The 14584-nt window shown below is 49.7% G+C and overlaps 1 protein-coding gene across 3 annotated transcripts in view; it reads right to left on the bottom strand.

The window, feature by feature from the left end:
- ITGA9 (integrin subunit alpha 9) overlaps nucleotides 1-14584 on the bottom strand; it is a 363974-nt gene that overhangs the window by 162080 nt on the left and 187310 nt on the right. For all 3 annotated transcript variants that reach the window (XM_058729394.1, XM_058729396.1, XM_058729395.1), the window contains exon 17: nucleotides 8284-8360. In XM_058729394.1, the coding sequence (XP_058585377.1) occupies nucleotides 8284-8360 (77 nt within the window). The remainder of the gene's footprint in view (nucleotides 1-8283; nucleotides 8361-14584) is intronic.

Below are 14584 nucleotides of genomic sequence, written 5' to 3'. Positions count from 1 at the left end.
CCAACCTCTCACCATCCAGATGGAAAATCCCCATGTGTGCTCAGCTGGGGGAGGGCTGTCCCTGAAATCTAGTGTTTGTTGGGATAGATTTCTGCTGCTCTTGGGCGGTGGGGGGGGGGTGGGGGTGGGGTAGGTGGTGCTGAACACGAAGTGACCTCCCCTCCATGTTTTCAATCTGCCTAACAAGGGAACACGGTCAGTTCCTCAGGCGGTGACCCTGAGTTCACCTTCTCAAAGAATCAGTGACCCACTGTCCGCAACCTCACGCTGAGGCCGGCAGGCCGTTTAGGAAACTACAAATCAGGTCCTCCCTGAGATAGGAAGGAAGTTCCTCAAGTCATTTCCACTTGGTTAGCGAGTGCGGCACAGTGGGTGTGAAGGCGAGGCCAGGTTCCCCAAGCTGCCGTGGCTACTTAAAGACAGAGGCCATGGGTCTAATGGCTAGGACGCTAGACTGGGACTCAGGAAGCTACCAGCAGGTATTTTTCCTGCCACTGCCATTTAACTTTCTTTTTGACCTCAGGTAAGTGACTCAAATTCCTACCGGCTTCCTGTTCTACACCCGAAACCCTATGGTTCCAAGTACGTCCATGAAAGCCACCAACCACGAAGGACCTGTGAGCTGGGCTTGTTTCTGCCCTGCCTGAGTCACTTTAATGGGGAGGGCATCTCAGAGCCACAGGGTGATCCTCTGTGCTCATCCCCAGACTGGGCTGGAGTCAGGGCTCCAAAGAAACACTTGGTCCATCCACTCAGGTCCCTCCCAGGATGATGGAGGGGCCAGAGGTCTTATCCTCTGCCACTCGGATGTGCCATGGACACACCCTTACCTGTCTTTCCTGCTGTCCTCAGGAAAATGGGAACAAAGCTCCTATCCTTGTGCCTGGCTCTTGGGTTTGCTCTAAAACCAAGTGCTCTTCAACATATGGGCAATACTTGGTTCTGTTCGCAAGAGAAGAGACAAAGGAATAGAATACAGACAAATGCAATAGGAAAGAAAGTTACCATAGTAATGGAGAATGTTGGGCATTTGGCAAAACATGGAAAGAAAGCATTCTCGGGAAGTTGAAGGGAAGAAGCCTGGGGGGTCAAAGGTGGTATAACACTCCTGCTAGAAATTCCAGAATAAATTCATTAACTGAGATTCTTTGAGAAAGTGGGTGTAGCAGACATAATCCACGCACCTGCCGCCCACCTCAGACTGTTCCAAATGCCCTTGCTGACTTCCAGCTGCTAGTGTTTGCATCTTTGTATCCAAGGGTCTTTTTCTAGAGCCGGACAAGGCTGCTGCCTGCCACAGGTTGGGAGTGCCGGGGAATTAACTGTCCCTACCCTCCCAACCCGAGAGCAGCCCTCAACCAATGACTGTGAGTCAAACACCCCAGTCCCTTCACCCCTCTGCTGCAATGACTATGAGGTGAGCGTTTTCCACCTTTCCTTCGCATGTCCTTGCAGGATGAAGCTACTATCCACAGTGGTAGCCGGGTATGACGAACTGACTGATGGCCTCTGTTCACATCCTTTGTCATGTGACATTGCAGCCCCTCCCGTCAGGAAGTCAAGTTTATGTCCCCATCCCTCAAATCCCGTTGGCCCCTTGGCTTCGCTTTGGCCCACAGAATGTGGCCACGAAACTAGACTTCACGAGTCTTTGTGCGTCGCTGTTCTGGATTTCAGACCCCCGCCACACAGTAAGAATAAGCCTGGGCTAGCCTGCTAGAGGATGAGAAACCTTGTGGAGGCCAATGGCAGAACCCCAGTCAACAATAAGCCAATTGCAAGCAGAGGCAACTGGCCAATCTAACCTTGGCTGCAGATCCACGAGGGAGCCCAGGAGACCCCCAGGCCCAAACGGCTGAGCCCAGCCTAAAGAGCCGACCCACAGAATCAGGAGATAAACAAATGGCAGTTGTTCCAAGGCATGAAGTTTCGGCACTGTTTGTTACACAGCAGTAAGTAACTGGTACGTTGGTGTTGCACTGTGATACGGTGAATCTTCCCCATTTGTTTCCACCAAGCCCGGCATATCCACAGTGAGTGCTCTATTATTATTTGTCACATGAATGAATATACTAGCACGGTGTCACCTCCCGTCAGGTGAGTAGAAGCTATCTACCCTGGATCGATACCGCATCTTTCAATCTCCCTTCCAGTGTGCGAATGTCTCTTTGCTTGCCTGACTCTGCTGATTACCTTCCCAGGGGCCTCAATCCTACCCTCTGCTTAGGTAACTCCCACCGAAGGACCACCCACATGTCCATTCGGCCTTGCTGTGTTCCTGGAATGTGGGAGACACGCCTGCTGCTCTCCATTAGGGAACCCGCATCAGAGCAAAAGCAAACTCATTCTGAGAGAGGGCAGTAAAGATGAGCAATCCTTTGACTCATTCAAAAACTCCTCTTCATTGGAGCATTTCATTTTTCTTTCAAGAATACACCCTTGGATAAAAAAACGTCCCTGTGTCCAGAGACTCCAGAAACAGCAATTGCAAAAGCCAGCTGCTCCCCATTAACAAACTTCTTTTGCATCCCCCCCCCCCCGCCCCCACCTCCCCCAGATCTGGGACAGACGGCGAAGAGAAAAGAAACAGTAAATCACATGGTTGATATTCTGGCAAAGGGCACACGTTTTCCGTGTTTCTGACCAGCCTCCAATCATCTTCTTTCATAAAATAACAACAACAACAACGATGATGATGTTATGATGATAATGACTGAGGAAACCGCTCACGTGACAGCCACGAGCTCATGGTCAAATCCGAGGCCTGCCAAGGAGAGGAAAAGCCAACCTATGTGGATTAAGGATGGGTGACTCAATGCAGAGACCACCACTGACCCAGCAGGACGGGCAGTGGACCCCTCCAGGGAGAAGAGCCTGGAGAGCGGAGCTCCACATGTCCGACGGCACATGAGGAAGCATGAGCGGGGAATGGACGGAAGCCATCTTGAAAATGGCTTCCTTAACCCCTCCGCCTCCTTTCTGAATGGAACTTCTCACACAGAGGATGACTCTCTCCCCAAGGTCCCCAGCCATGGTACTTCTGGTCCAGAGCCAGTGGTATCAGACCCCAACAGCAACTAGTAGACATTCCCAGCTTCAATGACTTGAGCCAGTAACCTAGCTTTCCTGAGCATCTGTATCCTCCCCACTAAAAAGAGTATAATAGTATTTATTTACTTCTCAGTGTCATGGAGAGGACTAAATGAAACAATAATGCTAACTCTCATTTAGTCAGTGCTTATTATATGCTACGCACTTCTGGAAGTACTTAAATATGTTTTAAGTCATTAAACACTTAAAATAACTTGCTAAGGTATTGCTATTATTTCTCCCATTTCATAGATGAGGGCACAGGTGCAGAGACGTTCAGCAACTTGCTCAAGGTTGCACAGCTGGTAAGACACTACGGTGTGCTTAATGTATACCAAATACTCTCTAGAGGATCTGGTGCACGGCAGGTGTTCCAGAAACAGGGGTCTCTTCCCCTTTATCAAACGAGACTTTACTTCTACTACCTGTCGTGCCATGGATGATTCTGGCCACTTTGCTACTTTTGAGAGAAGAATAATTTGTTTCAAGTTCTAAACAGCTCTCTGGGTGCAGCGATCCTCCTCTTGAAGCCTGATTTTTCATGGATGCAGTGGTCTCCCCGCCAAGGATTCTGGGAAATGCTCCTGACCCCCCCACCCCCACTGTGGTAATAGCATTGCTAAGGCTACAAACATTGGACCATTAAATGTGGCCACTAGATGGTTCTCCTAACTTCGTAAATATTTTACTGTGTCTCTTCAGTTCCCTTAAGAGTTCTTTCATTATTCCGGTTGGCGAGCCAGAAGGCACTGAAATGTTCCACTGGTCTCCTATGGGATGCATCTAGATAGACAGATCAACTGCCATGGTCTATATTTCTTTTTCTTTATCTTAATCACACGTGATATAGTCTTAGGTACTGTAAGTATTCAGACAGACAAAACAAAACAGTTGCATCATTTTACAAATGGGAGTTTTCAGTTCTGTTTAATAGAAACAATCTAAACAGCTTCATCCCTGTTCCTGGACATTTTGGAAATGGCATGTTTTGGAAATAGGCTCAAGACCATTAAAGGCTGTGAACTCTAATTAAAGAGTTTGATTGCTTTAAGAGACAACAGGCCTGCCAGAATTCATGCTCTCCGGAGAGAAAAATAAAAACATCATGAGTCCCCGTCACAGATAGCATTTCCTGGCTTGATCCCTGGCCACTCTGGGGGACCCAATCATTCCCAGATGTCTTTCCCTCCATCCTCTCCAGACAAAGCCTCCTCAGTCTGGTGGGTACTTGGCTGCTTCCAGCCACAACACCTTGTCTGCACCCTCCGCCCAGTCATTGGAAGGATCTTTCTCGGTTACCACTTGGCTTCAACTTCTCAGTACAGTGGGTCAGAGCGAACACGAGAGCCAGGTTCTAGAGACGCTATGAAATGCAAAAATCATGTCCAAGTTGCCCTTCTGAAATAGTTGGGGAGACACCATGGTGGAGATCAACAAAACATGCCTTCCCAGCCCAACGCTGCCAAGGGGATTCTGTGCCTGGACAAAGGGCAGCCACCCCATGGACCCGTGCCAGGGACTAAGAACTGAGATGGATGGCTGACTCAAAACCCAAGCTTTTGCTGAGTGGAAGAGAGGACAAAATGACCCATCCCACGTCAGTCTCTCTCAGTCTTGCCTCAGCTCTCACTGTGTTCTCCTGACCCCCTCCTTCACTCCAGACACTTGCAGATCTCATGGGAACCAGCCCTCCACACTGCCATGCCTCTGCTCACATTTTGCCTCTGCCCAGGATGCCTGCATCCTCCTCCTCACTCCCTTCATTCCTCCCCTTGGAAGCTGCTCCCTGGTCCTACAATGACCCATCTGCCTCTCTTCGAGCACTGACCGGGTGGTGCCACCATCACCCAGCTGTCCTCTCCAACCCACACTGTGCATGTCAGGAGAGCAGGGCACACACACTGCTCATTTCTGCAGCTTGGAGCCCAGTTCTTGACTTGAACAATGAAGGGGTGTGCAACCCACCTGGGGCACAAATGAGAACCAGAGCAGCTTGTTTCTGATTGTGGCGACTAAGCCTTTGTCAACCAAATTCAGACCTTGGCTTCCACCAGCAGTTTATGGACTGTGCCTTCTCTCGCTTTGTGCCTGGCTCTACGTGAAGGTCCAGGGAAATGCAATGTAATTGGAACTACCATTTGGTTTGGCATCTTTCCCTATCCAATTACCAATTAATGTTTCTCCGATGACTCTTTTGGGGACAGCTGTGAGCCCAAGATACAATGAAGCTTTAATGGGGGATCCAGACAAAAGGCTATTTTGAGAGGCCAGGGGGCCTCCTGGGAAATAACTCATCCTAAGGAGAGGCTTAGACCTTTCATCCAAGGACACTGCTTCTGAGGTTCAGAAAATCTCCCCACCCAGTCTAGGTTACATGTCTGAGTTGAGGACGATGGAATTATAAGAAAGAGACACAGAATCTGAAGCAGGCTCCAGGCCCTGAGCTGTCAGCACAGACCCCGATGCGGGGCTCAAAGCTACAAACCGCAAGATCATGACTTAAGCCAAAGTCGGACGCTTAACCGACTGAGCCACCCGGGAGAGCTGCCTTCTTCTTTATGTGGTGGTACAGCAGATTGCCTTATGGGCCCCAATTTACCCCTCCCTGTACTTATGCCCTTTGCTGTGTGACTTTGCAGTTCCTCTCACTAAAGGGGCACAGAATATGTTCCTTTCCCCTGACTTTGGGGTTGACCATATGACTTGTGACCAACAGAATAAGGCTAAAGTGAGAGTACACCAGCTCTGAGCCTAGACCTTAGGGTTACTGCATGTTTCTGCTTGCCCTCTGAAGTGTCACCTTGCCACGAGAAGAATATGCCCAGGCTAGCCGACTGGCTCCAGCAGGACAATGAAAGACACATGGAGCGGAGCTAAAGTGGATCACCCGAGCCTAGCAGAGATCAACTTACCCTCTGTTCACCCCCACGTGCACGGGCGAGTCAGTCAAGATCCAGCTGAATCTGACCCTCCACCGACCTGAAGATCCATGAGAATAAATGATTGCTGTTTTAAGCCATTGAGTTTGGAGACACCTGGTTACGCAGCATTTTTCTGTGGCTGTAGCTAGCTGATACAGAGGGGGGCTGGGTCCTGGCCATCACACCCGTCATTCTCAAATTATCAATTAATGGGCTCACAGAGCAGAACTCACTCTGATCGACACCCCTGAGGGGCCAGGGAGGGGCAGTGGAGGCGGTTTTAAGCACAAGGTGTCTTATTGACCCTGAGCTTTGGGTTTTTATCTTAATACATGAAAAGTATAATTGAACACAGATAGATTTGTCCATATCCATTAATGGGCAGTGAGAACATCAGGACTTCTGTAACCTAATATTTAACCTTGGAGCAAGTGACATTCTCCCACCGCTCAGGGTTTTCTGATCCAAAACAAATTTCCAACATTTACAGTCTGCCTCAAGACAAAACGAATTCATAGATTTTTGTTTCATGTTACTTTTTCCCTAAAACACTTTTTGGAAGACCTATTTAAAACTAAGAGTAATGACCTGATAATTTATGAACTTTCTGTAGAACTGGTTTCTCTTTCCAGAAAATTCTTCTTAATGTTAAAAAATTCCAATATCCATTTCATTCATTTGAAGTAATCTTCTAAGCTTGGCAAAACACATGCCATTTTAATGCACTAATCTTATCCTAAGTAAAAGTAATGTGAATTAACATTTAAGTGGTTTAGGGGAGTATTGTTGGAGGAGGGGAGGGTGTTACACTATCTTCTGCCCAATAAACGCAAACAAAAGAATCTTACCGTTACTTTGATGACTAATAGATTATTTATCAACATAAGTAAGCATTCCACTGCCGTCACTGATAGACGAGGCACTGATAGACTGAGGTTCAAGAGGGGATATTTCTTACATTTCACCCAAACGTAACTTTCATGGTTACAAAAACGGGACAGAGGCACCCGGGTGGCTCAGTTAGTTAAGCGACTTCTGATTTGGGCTCAGGTCATGATCTCAGCCTGGTGAGATCAAGCCCCACGTTGGGCTGCACACTGGGTATGGAATCTGCTTGGGATTCTCTCTCTCCCTTTCTCTCTCTGTCCCTCCCTCACTCTTTCTTTCTCTGTCAAAAACAAAAACAAAACCCAGGGACGCCTGGGCGGCTCGGTCGGTTGAGCAGGTCATGATCTCGTGGTTCGTGGATTCGGGCCCCACCTTGGGCTCTGTGCTGACGGCTCAGAGCCTGGAGCCTGCTTCGGATTCTCTGTCTCCTCTCTCTGCCCCTCTCCTGCTTGTGCTGTCTCTCTCTCTTTCTCTCTCAAAACTGAATAAACATTAAAGAAAATTAAAACAAAACCAAACCCAAAAAACAAAAAAACAAATAAGGGATATAGTATGACATTTTAGAGAATAACTGTCACAAGTGATGACTCTTTGTGAGAAATGGTAACAGATACCTGGAGATACTTTCTGGCCCCCAGGCTAAAACAATCTTTCAGAAGAAACTGTCCCCAAAGGACACCATTCTCTGAAATGTGGCCAGATGACTCAGGACCAGCACCTTCGTCGTACAAGAAATCTAAAGTAAAAGGTTGGCAAAGAGGAAACAGAAAAACAGAAGGCCTCTGTGTGGTTTACCCCTGCCTGGGGACCCACATATGGTGGGAAGAAAGCCTGAAACAATATGGACTGTTTACTTGAGTCAGGACAGCCTGCCCCTCTCCTTCACCCCCTCCCTCCATAGAACCTTTACCTGTTGTTAAAGCAAATGCCACTGTTAAGTGCCGGGTGGCGGGAGGTGGGGGGAGTTTTTTTTCTTTTCTTTTTTTTTTTTTAAGAATCTTGATATAACAGTAAGTCGAATTATAGGAACTGTCCCAATTAAATACTGGCAGTTTCTTCTGGTTCAACCTAATACAACGAGTCAACAAAAAATAGCTCCTCCCTTCCCCCCACGTCACACAGATCCAGGAATGAGAAACATGGGCTACATTGGGAGGTATGTGGAATTGTAAAGAAAACGAAAAGCGAATCATCCCATCCGTATGACAGCTATTGTGAAAATGCGCGTAGAACATACACTCTTTTAAGTTGTAAGATGCCCTTGTCACCCACCAACTCTAGTTACCCTCTTCGGTGGGGAAATGGGCACATTCTGGCTTTGGGCCTGGAGGCAAGACACCCTGGAAGCTCTCAGAACGAGGTCGTGGGAGGAGCCCCGAGTTACCTGGAGAGCAACAGCTGACCCCGAAGCTGCAGGTCTGTGGCACAGTCCTCTGAACGGCAATTCCTTTCAAAGACGGTCTGGGGGGAGATAGAACAGGAAGGACAGGATTTAACGGCAAAGGAGTACACACCAGCCAACCACATCCTTCTAGATCGGTGGGAACTCTTCCCGGGGAACGGGCACCCACGCCCTCCCTGCCCACGAAGCCAGGCTCCAAGAAAGCCCAGTCGGCGGTGGCCTTGACTGCGGAGCGCGTTCCTTATCTGATTCACTTCTCAGTGTGCGGAGATGCTTCTTCGGGTGGTTTCCTCAACACGGGTACATGGCAGGTGTCCTTTCCACCTCTGAGAAATCTTAAATGCTCTCAGACGTGAGTAAGAGTCCGGGCGTGTAAAGAATTCTTCGATGACAGCGGGGTCATTGTCTTCTGTCCGCTGTCTTGGGGAGTGGGGAGGCAGAAAATCTCTACTTGACGTGGGTTCCGCCTGAGCGATGGGATTTTATCATCTTGGTTTCAAAGAGAAAAGTCAAAGGCAATGACGCCATTAGGCTGAGGGCAGCACACCGGGGCGGAAGGGACCCTTTCCCGTGTCTCGGGGGTGGGGAGGCAGCCTCTAACCCAGAGTGGACCTCGACGGCCAAAGCCCCACCCAGTGCTGGGGCCTAATGCTCGGAGTGTCCAGAGGGCCTGCCCTGTGTTCGGGGCTGGGCCTACCCGTGGGGGTTGGCAGGGGAATCGGGAGCGGCACTTCAGGAGGAGTTACGGTTTTCCCCTACGGCCCACAGGCAGGCTTGCCGATGTCTCCCTCAGACTGCTCTCCAGCTCTCGTACGTGTCTAATCTACGGACAGCAGGTTCCCTGTGTTCCGGACTGACAGACGCTGCTCGCTATTGTTAAGCGGCTTTGATCACTGTTGGATTTTGGAGAGAAGAGCCTGTTGTCATTTTTTAGTCGTAAATCATTCACTGTTAAACCTCTCCTCTGTCACTGCTCGTGTCTGGGTTTTTCCCCACCACAGAAAACGGTTCCCGGTGATTTGCTCCCCTCCCACAGGGTACGTCCAGGCGGCTCTCGGAACGCCAGTGCGCACTCCGGTGAACTTGCTGGCCAGCGGAAAGTCTAGACCTACCAGACAGAGTAATTTTGCCCTATGGAAATTCATACTCCTGTGTCAAACTTCCAGAAGAATAAAGCGCCCCAGCCAACATTCCCTGCCTTGATTGTGGCGGGGGAGAAACTCACGGAAGGCTTGGGCAAAAAAGGAAATTCCCATGTTCTTTTGGATACCACCGGGGGCAGGGAGAGAGCCAGACTTCCAGGAGACTTCAGTAGAAGACTGTTGAATAGAAGCGCTTTGTTTCCCATCTCAAGCAAGGAGAGAACAGGAGGAAGAGGATGTGGGCTACATGGATATCTCAGGCGAGAGAAGCGGGCTCTCCAAGGGCAGGAATGAGGGAAAAGCACCAAACGCGGCTTTACCATCAAGCTAACGAAACCAAAGCCTGAGGGTCTCTCGCTGTCAAGCCCTGACAGAGGCCTTTTACCTGACTTTTTCTTTCATAACTTCACATTTTTCTTCAAGAGGACTTTCCTCCCAATTGAATAAGCTTCAGGCCAGCTCTGCCCCTGCTGACAGGCTCCTCCTCTGCACGAGTCCATCCAGTGTCACGGGGTCCCCAGTTCCTCCACCTGGTTCACTCGCCGTGTGTCCTCCCATCCCGCCAGGAGCAAGTCAATACCACGTCTCTGAGCCCCTTCCCCAGGAGCTCAAGCTCCCGCCGTCAGCTCTGGCAACTCTGGGCACTTTCTCCTGCTACTGCTCATCTCAGTCGTAACTCGCTGATTGGATGACTACATGTTTCCTGTTTATCTCCCCTGCTAAAATTATGCTCCATGAAGACGGGGACTCTATTGGTCTTGTTCACCTCTGTGCCGGTCCCTAGAGCCTGGCAGGTTGACGTTGCTTCGTGCCACACGGAGGACCACACGGTGCTCTGAGAGATGGGGTGACCCCTGAAATGGGGAGCCTAAAGGTGGATGCCCCGATCTGGGTCAATGCTATTGCACCTTGTGCTCTCTATTTCCTGTCACTGAAACTGGCTGAAGTCTTCCAGGGCTGCTAAATTTCCATCCAATAAAGACAAGAACTGAGTCTTCCATAAATAGATAGATATGCATACACATGCAGGGGTATGTATGCTTACAGACACACATACACGTATACACACACGTTATGCAATTGCTTACACTCACCAGCTAAAATTAAGCACAACCTATACTGAGAAGATAAAGTACCAGCTTAGACATTAGCCAGGACTCAATTTCCACAGTCATAAAAGGAAAATAAGCCAAGGCTTTAGGCAAAGACCCTCCCAAGCTGGGGATGCACTTGTCTCACAGGTAGAGCAGTAAAGACCGAGGGATCAAACACCTGCCTCACGCAGCAGGGAGGCTGAAGTGGAATCTCAGATTCAACTTTGGACCTGGATTTGTCTCTCTGGGCAAACGACCATTTTGTTTCCTGAGGAACCGAAAAGCATGTCCCGGGACAGAACAGGGGCAGACTGAAGCCTCAGAATGCCAACTGGCAACACTGAGTTTCCAGAAGCAAGTAAAAACTACTTCTCCTTTACTAAGTACAAAGCGTACAGGTTCCCTGTGAAGCCAATGGGCCAAACTCCCAATTTCCCTCTCAGGAACGACCCCAGCGCCAACCAGGGCCTCCGAAGAAATTCCTCTGCCCACTTTTCCCCCCATCTCCCTAGTCTTCCGGGCAAACACAATCTTGGCTGTTCGAATCGGACAAATCCCCCGCCGGCTTGGATGCAGTCCCTCCCGCCTCCACCTACTGGTTGGCAAAGCTGGGTCAATTTCTTTACCTGGAAGAAGCCTTTCTGGAAAATACAAACAGATCTGAGGAGCCATCGTCTCTCATTTCTCTCGGGTTAAAGGAGGCAAATCCTTTCTCTCAGGAGAAAGCTGTTTCCTGCCTCAGACTTTGGTGACTTGTAGACTAGACATCCAGTGGCCTCTTCAGCCCCAAGGACTAGATTTCCTTGTTGGCTCCTTCCTCACCCTGGTCTCTCGGGAGAACAGTTTTCTTTTTCAAATCCTTCATCCAGCTTCTCCCCAAACCCTTACTCTGCTTCGTTTAGAACAGGGTTGGCAGACTTTTTCTGTAAAGGCCATCTAGTAACTACTTTTGGCCTTGTGAGCCACCTGGTCTCCATTGCACCTAGTGGCGTGAAAGCAGCCATATGCAGTATGTAAAGAAACAGGTGTGGCCGTGTCTCAATAAAACTTTATTTATAAAAGAAGGCAGCAGACCAGAGTTGGCCTGCAGGCTATAGTTTGTGGCCTCCTCTTCTAGAATATTTATTTGGCTATTGGTTTCCTCATTCCCTTCGGGCCAGAAAAAAAAAAAAAAATACAATGAACCTGGCTGAAGTTACATTTCTCTCTGAGCCAGAGTACAGAGGCTGGAGCTGGGAGCGCTTTCTTCCCAATGCCGTGGCCACCAAGGCCAAGGCAGCCCTGGATGTGTGACTCAGGGCTGGCAGCTCAATGGCTGTCCTGGCCAAGGCCGACTTCAGACAGGACATTGGTCTAGATGCTCAGGCCTTGGGGTGCCCATTTCTCCTACTCAAATCTGCACTGGAAAAAAAATCTTCCCTTCTGATGTAATTGGAGTAGGATTCTTCGCCTATTCCAGCTGTCATGTTCACAGGAGAGTCAATTTCTTGGACTTGGTGATGTTTGCTTTAAGATATATAAACATAGTCATTGACACAGATACATACTGTTTACAGGGTTGCTGTGGCAACCACATCCATGCTGAGGCCTGAGAAAATTGGGACAACTGGACTGGGTGGGAATCCATGCTTGTGAAACCCCACCCCAAGGGGACCAAACAAGAAGACTGTTTTTAAGCTAATGTGAGCGAGCCATTTCCTGATGGGCAACGCGGCTTTGCAAAGGGTCTCTGCCTGGATGATAGGAGGAACATTTCGGAACTTCTCTTCCTCCCACGGTTTTACAGAAGCTCCCGGAGGCCCTGGCCACACGTAAATCATGTCTGCAACCCGCGGCACCTGGTACCGTGTTAAAAAGCTGTTTGTGTAAATGCCATGACCGGGAGTGCAAAAGGTTTCTCTTCCCGATTCCGTTTCAGTGGGCTCTTTTTCCAGAATCCAGCACTGTCTTTAATGTGACACACTGTAAGGGCTCTGGGTAGTCCCAGAGATTTCTCCGTTCAGCCCTGTGCCCGGATGAAGAAGGGAGATGTCTCACTGCCTGGTATTTACGATCAGGTCATACAGACAGAGTTGCTTTCTAAAAAGACAGCACGTCCAAAGGACCAAGTGAAAGACAAAGACGTCATAAAATTAAAGTGGAGGAACTCCTTCTAGCTCAGGGTCTGTACAGACTGTCCTTTTAGATTTTTAAAGTCGCGGGACGGCAAATACTCTACTGGTTTTCCTCGAAACACAGACACAGAGCGAGTTCTGCTTTATGGAAAACCTGGAGGTGGCTGAGTTCTGTCTGAGGGCATCCTGTGGTTTGCTCCATGGCCCTGCACCTCGCAGAACAGTCCCCTCTGCCTCATGACGGCCTTTCCGCGATCCAGGTCAGCGCCTGTGAACAACGGAGTGGAGAGCTGAGCTGGCCCACCTGGGACTGCAACTGGGATCTGGACTCACCTGGATTCCAGGACTGCCTGGCCTTTTACAGGCCACATTTCACATCCCCTTACAACCTCCGACTTTTTTTTTTTTCTTTTAACATGAGTCACTAAAGGCTGTCCTTGACCAAATTCAGGGTTTTTTTTTTTAATTTTTATTTATTTCCGGGGGCGGCGGGGGGGGGGGGGCGGGTTGCAGGTGGGAGGAGAACAAGGGGACAGAGGATCCGAACAGGCTCTGAGTTGACAGCAGCAAGCCCGACTCGGGGCTCGAACTCATGAACCGTGAGAGTACGACTCAAGCCGAAATCAAGAGTCGGACGCTCAACCGACTCAGCCACCCAGGCGCCCCAACCTCTGACTTTTAGTATCAGCCATAAACTTGCTTCTAGGGACCTTCTGCCTCCCAGGACCAGAAATGCTCTCACCCTTGATGTTTGCCCAGGAATCTTTTGTGTTCTAGGCTTCATTTATTATTTTTTAAAACGGTTCCTACTAATCAGTCACCAGAGGCAGAAAACAGAGCCAGCAATAAAGGTGCTCGTGCCGTCAGAGCAAAGGAAGGCTATGCTAGCCGTTATTTCTAAAAGCTGCGGAGACAGACGCAGGCAGGCAGCTGGGGGTGCGAAAGATACCCTCAAACTAGACAGGCTGCTAGTAAGACTGATCCCCACGCGCTCACGAGAGCCTCACCTCGGTGGGGCCCCAGGTGGGGCTCTGAGCAAATGCCTGGCCTCTGACTTCCTCAAACACCGTAGGAGAGAACAAGGGAGGGGCGGATGTTTCCTCCTCTGCCAGAGACCGTCCACTGGACACGCGCCCTCGTTCGTTCATATACACTCCGCAGGCTCGCGGGCGAGGCTTTCCGTTAGGCAGAATGGAAGAAAGAAAACCCGACAGGCCTGAAGATTTGGGGAAAAAAACCCCACTGTTTTCCCCTACAAAGAGTTCGGGAGGGTCAGGAGACGCTCCTTCTGTGCATGAGTTGCAAAGAGGAAGTGCCAAGGAAGAAATTTAGCAGATGGAACAGGTCACTCCTGGGGACAACCCAGCCTTTGAGAGACGGGAGTCCCCTCTCCCCTGCTTTCGGGGTTGACCCTGGAGGAGAAGCCAGAGACACAGAGAGGTAGCCAGGCTTCCGGGGTCAGTGGGGGCTGAACTACCTGTCTGCCTCACACACACTTGAAGTAGATGGCTTTCACATGTGTTTCACTACGGTGCCCTTTCTGAAAAGATTGCCCAGAAGCTGTGCCAAGCAGGTGATGCTTGCAAAAGTGGGGCTGATCTGGTTGGAAGAGGGATGGGGTGGAAACTTCTTCCTTTAACCGCCTCCCCTTCTCCTCCGCTGGGCCAAACTGCTCCCCTGAATCCAGGTGCCTAATCTGCCCCCCGAGATTGGATGGTCCCTGACACCTGTCTGGCTCCAAGGTCTGCGGTGACATGCCCTCTCTCTTCCACCCTCCGAACCACCCAGCTTTCCACCGTTCGGCAGAGACTTCATATATGATAACGAAAATAAACCTCAGAGCTGGCATTTCGACGCGGCTGGGAACCTCACCTGGGAAAGTATTACCTCACGTCCAGGCTGAACAAACAGTGAGTTCTCACAGGCATGGGCT

Source organism: Neofelis nebulosa, chromosome 5 (genome assembly GCF_028018385.1).
Source record: "Neofelis nebulosa isolate mNeoNeb1 chromosome 5, mNeoNeb1.pri, whole genome shotgun sequence".
Lineage (NCBI taxonomy): Eukaryota > Metazoa > Chordata > Mammalia > Carnivora > Felidae > Neofelis > Neofelis nebulosa.
This window is presented reverse-complemented; position numbering and strand designations above follow the sequence as displayed.